We start from the raw sequence: 11,161 nt of genomic DNA on the forward strand, positions 1-11,161 counted from the left end.
TGATGCTGGTGAAAGTCACAGTGGAGTTGTCTATTGCTGATGGTACAGGAGTTGGAGAACAGCGATGAACTCTTACACGTAGCAGAACTGTGTAGCTGCAGCTCTGGCAGTTGTGTCAGATGTGGTTGGATACATATGATATGAGAGTGTGGTGTTCGTGCTGGCCCTGATACCTGGGTTTCTGGACACATGGAAAGTAAATTCAAGTATCAGTGATTTTAAAATATTTTCAGGGAACTTGGGTAGCTTGCTGGGCTTAATGTTAGGTGTTCAGGTTGTATATCATAGCTTTATTGAGAGAAGTGATAAAAGTGAAACAAAAAACCCCTACTTTACCTAGAGAGCTTACCATCCAAGTGTTAGGTGGGGAATGAGTATTTGCAAATTGGGAGTACAAGAGTCCTTGTGGATTAGTCAGTCATACCAGTTTACCAAAGATTTACCCACTGTTTTTAGGCACTGCAGCAGGAATAGGCTTTTATAAAGAGAAAAACTTAAGAAGGTCCCTCCCATACATGAGGAGGGGAGGTAGAGAGGAAAAATGTCTTGTAAGGTGGAGTGAGAGGGGAGAGGGTAATTATTAGAGGAATTCAGTTAAAAAAAAAAAAAACCAACAAAAAAACCCCCAATGCTTAAAGCAATGACTAGAATACTTTGTAGATAACATAATCTTGAGCACTGTGGATGGCAAAAGACTGCTATGCCAAGATCAACATGAGAGTTTTTTAGTAAACGTTAGAAAAGTTTTTGATGAAGAATTATAGTTGCAAAGTAGAATTTGAAAAGCTGTGTATTGGGTAGTGTTCAGATAATGTAGATGTTGTGTTTGCTTGCATATGGAGATTTGAAAGAGGACAGTCAAAGACTTTGTCCAAGGCACAGAGTTTTTGATTTGTCTTACAGGACACATGTCAGCTGAACATGTCTCCATGTATCTGTTCTCCAGCAATGGGTTAACACACCAACCAGAAAAATGGCAGCATGAATATGTACCAGTAAGGCAGTCAAGTTGGTAGCTACAAACATACTGCTCCTGTGATACTTCTGTTCTCTTAAGTGCTTTAAGTGAGGATGTACAGTATCACAGTCATCTAGGTGTTTGTGTTTTGGCATTAGTAAATGGTTACATTCCTCAAAGCCCATATGGCTATATTTTTAGATTAGGATGTCAGGCTTTGTTTTTAATGATTATTGTGACACTTGCTGATATTCTGTTGAATAAACTTGCTTAACTCCATCTGATACATCATTATTGAAAATCTTAGGTTTGCAGCTATTTGAAGGAAGAACATACATGTATGTATTTTCTATACAACTCTAATATGTAGGCACAGCTTACATCTCTTGAACAGCTATCAAAGATAAAAACCAAAAAAACCCCAACCAAACAAAAAAAACCCCATGTTATATTGTAGCACTCAAACAGTTCCCATACAAGTAGGAGGTTTGTGGAAAAGTGGTACAGGTTTGGTCTACCAGAAGTATTTACTTGTGACTTAAATGCTTTATGTATTTTTGTGGCTGGAAGCAATGAATTTTAAGTGTTTATTTCTCTATAGGTTTACATATGTTTTTAAATGCTCACTTTTTTTTTTAATTCTTTTTTCTAGTAGTCAAAGAAGCCCATCACCAGGTCCAAATCATACCTCTAGCACTGGTGCATCAAATTCAACACCTGCACCGCAAAATACATCTGTACGACCCACTTGCTCATTAACACCTACGCTAGCAGCACACTTCAATGAAAATCTTATAAAGCATGTTCAAGGCTGGCCTGCAGACCATGCAGAAAAGCAGGTGAGTACACTTGTGCTTTGTTCCCTGTGAGAGTGCAAATGTGTAGCTTAAAATCTGGGTTTCTTACACAGGTTGATTCTTCTAGGAATTAAAAGTATTTAAAAAATCCTCAATGCTTGGCCTTAGAAAACAGGAGAGGGAAGAGAGATTAGGCCAGACCTGCAGGTTTTGTATGTGATTGCCATTTAGCTGTTAAGTATTTTCAGTCTTGCTTAAAGTACCAGTGCTTTTGAAATTCTCAGATGAATAGCTATCCTCATAACTATTTTTTTACTGCCAAAGTTCTGTTGAAATTTACAAAGAACATAAATTTCAACAAATTTTTATAATAATATTTTTGTTACGTGGAAAATGTTATGAATTAGGTGACAGAGTTAAACTATTTGAGACTACTACACAGTTTGAGTCACTGGGTTGTTAGCTCTACACAATGAAAAAGGAACTCTGCCTTGTTTGTTGTACCCAGTTTTTAAGATGATATAGAAGGCTCAGACTGAATTTGGGCTATTTTTACATAATGGGAAATCCAGTAGAATTGCCATCCATATTTTATAACTAACTGTATGAAACCTACCTTGTTGTGGTAATACAGGGAAACTGGATGCATGTCAGCTGCTTGGAATGTATTACTCAAAGGAACCGTATTTGTTATTGAGTCTAGTTCAAGTCCTTTCACAGGCAACCCCGTCTGACAGTCTGTATGGGATATTAATCTTACCTAGCCCAGTTTACTTTGGTCTTTTGAAGAGTGGTTGCATGCTGGCTCAAGCCTGCACTGGGGGCTTTTGGGGAGTAACTTGCAGGATGATTCTTAGAAGTGCAGTCTAGGCTGATACCCTATTTGGGCTCTGGGGTTCTTGTTTTGTTTCTTTTCATTAATTTTTTAATTTCAATTTTAAGACATTACCAACCTGTACTGAGTCAAACAACTGAGCCATTGCTGTGGGAAGTGTTTAAGGAAATGGTGCAGCACAGCCACTTCTCTTTATGGCCTTGGCCCATAGTTTTGATAGTGTTATTTTCACAGTGTACTGAATTGACATACATCTTAATGCAGAAAATACAGATTTATACAGTTCATAGGTAATGTTATTTTTCCACTATCAGTAATAAAGAGGTCAAAAAAACCAGCTAATGCTAGGCGGTCATGTACTCAGTTGGATACCTTTTACCTTTGTGCTAAGTGCTACATGCTGTATTGTCCTGTCTGCTATTTCAGATGATTTCACGTGACAGTGTTGTTTATCGACCAGTTTTCGTTAGTAACACTTGAGGGACTTAAGTCAGATATTTAATGAAAAAGAAAAAGTGAATGAAAGTATAGGTGCAATACATAGTGAAGAAGGTAAGCTAGATGAAAGTGGAGAGGCTAAAATATGCAGTGCCTTGGTTTCTTCAGATTTCTAACCAGATGTGTAGCTTGAATTGAAATTAGGCCATAAGAGCACATGCCAGGTAAACTGAAAAATAAATAAGTAAATAAATTAGGTGAGCCAGGACAGGTTTGTGTTAAAGCAGTCAGACTTGAAGAAATGTGCTGTGAAGTAATTAGTAGCTAGAACAATTCTTGAACCACTAGCAGTTAACTCGCAGAACTCATAAAAAGCAGTTAATAGGGAAAACTGGAAAAAGATCCAGTAATGTGGTTAATTAGTAATGAACATAACTATGCTATCTTTAAGCAATGTGAGAAACAAAATTGTAGGTCATCTCAACTCAGTAATTGTAGAGGTACTTTGAGTATTGAGCAATATCGAAGTAGAAAAAATGATGAATTTACCTTTTTACAAACACCTGAAAACAAAACCCTGATAATATTCAGCATGGACCTTTTAGAAAGAAATTATGTCAGGTTTTTGTTTTTTTTTTTTTCTTTTGATAAAGTGTCAGACTTTGGTAATACAGGAAAGCAATAAATGTTACATCCTGATTTTCAGCAAGACTGTTAACACTTCTTAACAAGAATCACACAAAAACGATTTTAAAGCCATTTAAATGAGATTACTTTAAAATGGGTGACTGGTCAGCTTAAAAAGAAGTACTTTGAAAGTCATTATTGATAGTTTGCTATCAGTCTCAAGGCTTTGGAGTTGTGTAGGGAGGACATGGGAAATGATGTCCTGCTGGAGACCAGGGCTCCTGGATGTCAACACACTCCAGAAAACAAAACTTTTAATGTAGGGAATTAGAAAACAAAGTGCTGCTTTGAACTGGAGAAATTCCAGAAGTTGATGAAGACCTGTGCTAAATACCATTATTTTGGGGATGGAAAAATCTGCTTACGTGCAAGTACGTAAGCAGATGTTGTGGATTAACCCCAGTAGGCCACTAAGCACCACACAGCTGCTCACTCACTCTCCCCCAGTAGGATGGGGGAGAGAATTGGAAGGGCAAAAGTGAGACAACTCATGGGTTGAGATAAAGGCAGCTTAATAAGTAAAGGGGGATGGAATGGGGGGAGAGTGGCTTGCTTACCACCAGCCAACCCATGTCCAGCCAGTCCCCAAGCAATGGCAACCCTTGGAAAACTGCCCCCCAGTTTTATTGCTGATCATGACTTTGTATGGTGTGGAATATCCCTGTGGTCAGTTTGGATCAGCTGTCCCACCTGTGTTCCCTCCCTGCCTTTTGAGTACCCACAACCTATTTGCTGGGGTGGGGGGTCAGAGAGAGAAAGGCAGAAACCCCTGATGCTGTGTAAGCAACTGCTCAGAAATAGCTAAAACATTTGTGTGTTATCAGCACTGTTTTGGTCACAAATCTGAAGCAGCGTATAGGCTGCTATGAAGAAAATTAACTCCTTCCTAGCCAGACCCGGTACAGCAGAGAACAGCATTGCTAAATACTAATACTGCAGGGAAGGATCTGTTTGAAACAGGTTTTTGTTTTTTTCAGTGTGCCACTTGCAAGAAGTCCTCTTTCCTTATTGCAGTGTGATACAGAGGACCTCAGTGTTGTTATACTAGTCTCCTTGGTGCTGTTGAGGAGTTCTCTGGAGTCATATATGCAGTTCAGTGACAAGACTTTAAGAAATGCACAGATTGAGGATGGGTCATGCCTTCTAAATTTATGCTTCTGCTTGTCTCCACCTGACTAAGTGGGGATATTAAAATAATGGAGTTTGTCTGGAAGAGAACACCTGAAGAGGGTTGCAAAGTATTTTTCCTGTTTAAGGTAGCTGGAAAGAAGGCATTCAATTATTTGTGTCACTAAGGATTAATTTAGATGGGAAATATAAGTCTGGAAACTTTGGAAACTCGTAGCCCTGTCCTGTACTATGGTTGGGTAAACATTTGTTAGGATCAAATCTAAACCATCCCTGGCTTAGCATGGGCCTGGATTAGACAATCTCTTGGCAGCCAGTGTTGTTCATTTCTGATTCTAGATGGGCTTTTGTAGAGAATTTAATGTACTTCTGATTAATACTCCCTTTTGAAGTTATTCGAGTGCTTTGCTGTTTCAAGACACACTCATCCAGCCATCCTCTGGCTATAGCCACTTGTTTCCAATGCATGATTCAAAATCCTAACCTTTATGTGTAACCATTGCAGGCATCAAGATTACGCGAGGAAGCCCATAACATGGGAAGTGTTCATATGTCAGAAATTTGTACTGAATTAAAGAATTTAAGGTCTTTAGTTCGAGTATGTGAAATTCAAGCAACTTTGCGTGAGCAAAGGTAAGTGTGCGTTCTGTGTTTATTTTCAAAATGGTAATTTTCAAGGTGGTATTAGAATTCATTCTGGCATTGTTTTGCATGAGCTATATTTACTGATGACTTTGTAAGTATGCTAATTCTTGCCAGATTTGCAAGCTGTCTTCCCTGTGTACGTTCTACCTGTTTCCCACACAGATACCTCTTAGTCTCCAATGAATAGAACCAGATATGCAACTTCTGTGTGTATTTCCACTTAGATAGAAAAGAAGTATCTTTCCAGATACATTAGTGCATTAAGAAAAACTGATTAACTCACACCAGTTCAGCATACTTCTAAAATATCTGTCCATACATGATGCATAGATCACATAGGTACACATCTTTATACTGGTCTTAAACACTACTGTTTGTATGAGACATTTGTTAGGTAAGTTTGAACAGGTGTTGTTGATATCACAAGCTAAGGAAAAATTAATGTTTGTTACTTAGGTAGGAGGCATCTGAGAAGATCTCGGGGTTCTTTAGTGAGATGTTGATTATAGCAAAGTAGACTTCTGCTTCTTAAGTCAGTCATAGCGGGTGTCTTGCGTATCACTGAAGCAATACACAACCACATTGTTGAAGACTTGTGCAAGATTGGAAAGTTTGGTCTTATAATACATGCAGAAACTTTTCACCAGTAGCCATGATCCTGAATCTATTTTCATATTTAGTTTCCTTTTTGAATGATGTTATCCCATCTACTAAGTCACACTACAGTTTGAATACAGTGATTCTGATGTACTATTTTAAGCCACTTTAATAGCGTTGCATGCTGTTTAAATAGCTAGCTTTATCCTAGAAGCTCTTGCTTTTTGGCAGTTAGTAAAACAATCCTTTAGTCAGAAGTAGGCTATAACATATTTGTAAATCATTCCTAATAAAGAATCAAAAATATACATTCTTTCTTTAATTTTATTTCATAACTTCATTACATAAATTAAAATTTCTGTAGTATATTTAATGAAATGCTTGGTTTCTTACAGGTTTCATTTCCTAAGGTTTCATTTCTGTCTCTGGGTACATGTTTGATCTGAAATAACATGTCAAATGTTGATGTTCAAGTCACTAAATAACACCTTGTTTCTTGTACACTGTGTATACTTAAGCTATCAATGGATAATGATTATTATGACTTTGAGTCTATGATAACATGTATCTTTTATTTTTGCTGCAATCCCAAAGACGTGGAATACATGGCATAAGTAACAAGTTGGTGGGGGGAGGCTTTTGCAAAGGATGGGATTATCAAAGGCAATACATTGGAATGATTATATTATTTCTATGCTTTTGCACAGAAGAGAAGTATTTAAATTTATTCTGAGAGGGAACTTTATCTCTAGGCAAAGCGAGTATATTGTTTTAACCATAACTGGCAGCATGCAAAAAGGCACTTTTCATTGACTGATATATTTTATATGCCCACAATTTTTAAGTTTAATTTTTTTTTCAGTGTGTCTATCTTAATTGTTTTTCACCTACTTTTCAGTAGAAAATTCATTTTTACTGAACTGGGCACATATTTGAAGTGTTGTACAAAAGTCTGCTGAAGTGGATGCTTTTTCTGCATCAATTAAATTTGCTTGGACTTTATAGAATATTTATATGAAACTTCAACTTTGCCTGAATATTTTCTTAATTCATTCACAAGCTTGCATTACACTTCAGCATCATGAAAAGTTGTTTCAAAATATTCATTAAAAATTCTGGGAAACAGTTATGTAAACCAAATGTTAATCAATCACAATAGTTGTTTATGTCAGTTCAGTAGAAGAAGGAAAGATGTATAAGGGAATTGCTAGCAATATAATTTATTTCTAAGCCAGGTGTAGTTACAGCTTTTTTTTCCCTTAGATGTCTTTTAATGATCAGGTATTTTGAGATTGGAGCTTACCATAACTAGAGACTACCACTAGCCACAGAGCCAAATACTAGAAAAAGAAGTGTTGCACCTAGAAGAAAACTTGCTTGTTTAAAAAAATTTATGAGCGCTTTGGGTTGTTGTACAGTCTGGAAAACTGCATGACACAGGCATAATACCATTCTTCAGAATATTCAGTTACTCAATGTACTCTTGCAGTGTCCCACTTTTTCTGGGAGTTAAATTCAAGTGAAGAACAAGCTTAAACATAACTGTGTATCAATCTCAATGAAATATAGCAACTTAATTTTCTGAACTAAGGTATCAAACACAGCAGGTCTCTGTGCATCTGCATACAGTGTTTGTAGGTGATTGAACAGATTGAGAATTAATTTTAAAATATCTGAATTTTATTAATAGAGCTAAGGAGTTTGGTATCGTTCACTGAAATTGTAGAAGTACTTGTGTAGATACTTAATTAATATCTGTATAATGGAAATGTTTATACTAATTTATTTCTTTTCTCTTGCAGGATACTATTTTTGAGGCAACAAATTAAAGAACTTGAAAAGCTAAAGAATCAGAATTCCTTCATGGTGTGAAAAGTTGTAAACAATTGCACATGGTTTTGAGTACAGGAACTATTAAACTGATGCCCAGTCTTAACACTTTTGAGCTGCATTTGAGTAGACTTTGGACCGTTGAGCTGGGCAGAAAAAAAGTTGACATGGGGAAGGGGACAGGAGGGAGTCAAATTCAGGGGAAAGATACAAGAATGATTTGTAAAACCCTTGAAATGTAGATTTCTTGTAGATGTATTCTTCACGTTGTAAATATGTTTTGTAGAGTGAAGCCATGGGAAGCCATGTGTATCAGAGCTTAGACATCCAAAACTAATCAATGCTGAGGTGGCTAAATACCTAGCCTTTTACATGTAAACCTGTCTGCAAAATTAGCTTTCTTTTTTTTTTTTTTTTTTTTTTTTTTTTTTTTTTTTTAGTTAATTTATCATTCAGAAATCTTGCATTTCCTAAAATTCAATGCAAGCGCCAGGCGATCTGTGTCTAAGGCTGCAACAGTTTGGGTAATGTACAAAATATCATGAAACAACTGTTTCCACACTTGCACCGAATCGAGAGCAGTGCTTCTCCATTTCTGTTCTACAGAGAAATGTTTTTCATTTTCTGTGTTCCATTTCCCCGTGAAATCCTAAATCTGATTTTATCAGTTTTTTAATGCTTCTAATTTTCTCTTTTCTTAAGGCACTGTTGCTATGGCACTTTTTCTATAATCTTTTCATTCCTGTGTACAGTAGCTTAAAATTGCAGTGATTGAGCATAACCCACTTGTTTGTATAAATTATTGAAACGTATTTCCATTTGCACCCTGTAAGAATGGACTTATAGTACTGCTGGGCATGTGTGCTGAAAGTACATTACTTGCTCAAATATAAGGAAATAGCCCAATGAACATGTTAACATGGTTGTGGGAGGGGAAAGAGGAAAAAAAAAAAGCTAGTCAGATGTGAATTGTATCTGTTGTAATAAACATGTTAAAACAAAGAAACACTGGTTTTCATTTCCTTTGGTCAACACATATTAAAATTTGGTCTGTTTGGGGACTCTTTATTAGAACTGTTCTTGTTGAACATTTTTGTACTTAAATAATTCCTCGAGGGAGGTTTTGTTTAAAACTTGTAAACAGGAAAATGTGTATAAAATATTTAATGAAATATAAAATTCAACAAGAATGATTTAAGACACCTCCCCAACAGTTGTCATATGTTAACTCCTGGTTTACCTGTCTTGATATTATGACATTTCATTTCGAAGGATGTTTGTGTTGTAGCTAACTGTTTAAGTCTGGTGCTGACTGCTGTTCTTAACCATCACAAAACGCTGAATTTGTGTAATTGGAGCAACCGCCGTTTGAAAATGGTGGCAAAGCTCAGCTTTGTATATTGTTTCCTAAAGTATATTAAAAATAAAAAAGAAACTATTGCTACTACAAAATAAACGTGGCTTTTTCTTTGCTTAAAAACAACAACAAAAATAGTGATGGTGGTACTAGTTTAATATTTGCAGAGGTGTATATGTTACAATAGTCTGTTAAGTAAGAAGACTGTAGGTGATGGATTAAAAAAAAAGAACTTAATGATAAAGGTGTTGACATGTGATGCTACATGTTTTGTTCCTACAAAATACTGTCTTTCAGCACCAGAAACATTAGTTGATTTTTATTTTGCCTTGTCTCATGTTGAGTGGGCTTGGACTGTTTTTTAAAATCAGTTTTTCATCAGTGGAAGCTGAATGCTCTGTCCTAATAAGACATTGCAAATGAAGCAAGTTGAAATACCTTAACTAGCAACAACAAATGAGAAATCAGGATAGATTAATTTGTAATTGTTCCTCACTTTTTAACCCAGTATGTGCTGTTGTGTTTCATGTCATACAAATGTTTGGTTTTGCTCAGAAAATGGGAATAGAATAACCTTGAATGAATTAATTTCAGCATACATTGTTTCTGCATTTTTAGAGACCCAAGGCCACGTGACAGAAGGCTTCCTGAGACTCTTGTATTTGCCTAACATCCTATTTCTTGTAATGCTTGTTGTCTTGAGGTTGCCCAAGCATAGGGAAATAGCATGTGAAATAGATGAACGTACAGGTGATCTTTCACCAGTGGCTGTCCTTAGTTTGGTATTTTGCTGTTTAGTTACTTGCTGAGACAAAGGTTGCTTCTGTCTTAATAGGTATGCCGGGCGTATTTTCCATGAGCTTATTTTGTTTCCTTTTGCTTCATATATTGCCCTCTACAACATCCTGTATCAATGAGCTTCACAAGTTAATTTTGTTCTGTAGAAAATTACTTTGGATTGTTTTTTTAAACCTCTGGTTTGAATGAATTTTCTTATATGCTTAGCTGCTGCCTGTTGATCTTATTATTCATTGTTTTACAGAAGAGTCTTCCAGCCTAAAGAGTACTAGTCTGTTTTATCATGTGAAGACTTTCATAATGTATGAATGGTCACAGATAATTTGGGAGTAGCAAGAATTAACATGCTACTTAAACCCCTTAAAAATGCATGCTTACATATACATACATCACACAGAGACACACACTGACTCTTCGGGTGATGTCCTCCCTAACCAGTGCGATAAAGGCTACTTCTTTGTCAGCATCCAATGGCATACTGAAAACTTGTTGGCTTCTGTATTTGCTCACCATGCAATAGCTTTCCTCCCTCATTCTCCACACCCTTCCGAAGTCTGGACCTGTTGTGATGTGGAATGACAGCTTGCCAGACTTTTACTGGCATTAGACAAGTTGGGGAAGAGGATTGCAGGCACTGCTTTAAAGTAGACACTAACCAAGTGGCAGGGTCTGGATTAACATCCTTCAAAACGGCTTCACTAACGTACAAATGCAATTTTGGCCTTAACTATGTGATCTGGAGACCCTCTTCAGTGACATGCAGAAACTGGCCCTCTGTATATTGCTTGGGGGGGGGGGGGGGGGACCTAGGTTTTTCTCCTTCCTATCAAATCTCTATCTGAAGCTGGACAACAAAGAAATGGGCAGGTGCACTAAGACCTGTTACTAGATTACTGGCTTACCATTTATTATCCATCCTGAAACTGATGCTGTCATTTCAAATGTAGTTGACATTGTTTAATGAAAGGGGCTTTATTGGATCATTCTACACCTGCAAGTCAAATCAAGTGAATTTCCCCTGGGGCAAATGTTTTCTTCCTAGGCAGGTGCTCAGAAAGTGTTTACTGGAGTTGTGGGATGTTTTCTATATT

General features: G+C 36.8%; 1 protein-coding gene across 5 annotated transcripts in view; it reads left to right on the top strand.

Moving 5' to 3' along the window:
• The window catches only part of WAC (WW domain containing adaptor with coiled-coil), a 64,796-nt gene extending 55,429 nt beyond the window's left edge, over positions 1–9,367 (top strand). For 4 of the 5 annotated variants that reach the window (XM_030009132.2, XM_030009130.2, XM_030009134.1 and 1 more), the window contains 3 exons: positions 1,611–1,797; positions 5,349–5,476; positions 7,888–9,367. In XM_030009132.2, coding sequence (XP_029864992.1) covers positions 1,611–1,797; positions 5,349–5,476; positions 7,888–7,957 — 385 coding nt within the window. In that variant the 3' untranslated portion in view covers positions 7,958–9,367. The remainder of the gene's footprint in view (positions 1–1,610; positions 1,798–5,348; positions 5,477–7,887) is intronic. The other variant, XM_030009131.2, reaches the window with a different exon arrangement.
• The last annotated feature ends 1,794 nt before the right edge of the window (positions 9,368–11,161 follow it).

This window comes from Aquila chrysaetos, chromosome 3 (assembly GCF_900496995.4).
Source record: "Aquila chrysaetos chrysaetos chromosome 3, bAquChr1.4, whole genome shotgun sequence".
In the NCBI taxonomy this organism is placed as follows: Eukaryota; Metazoa; Chordata; class Aves; order Accipitriformes; family Accipitridae; genus Aquila; species Aquila chrysaetos.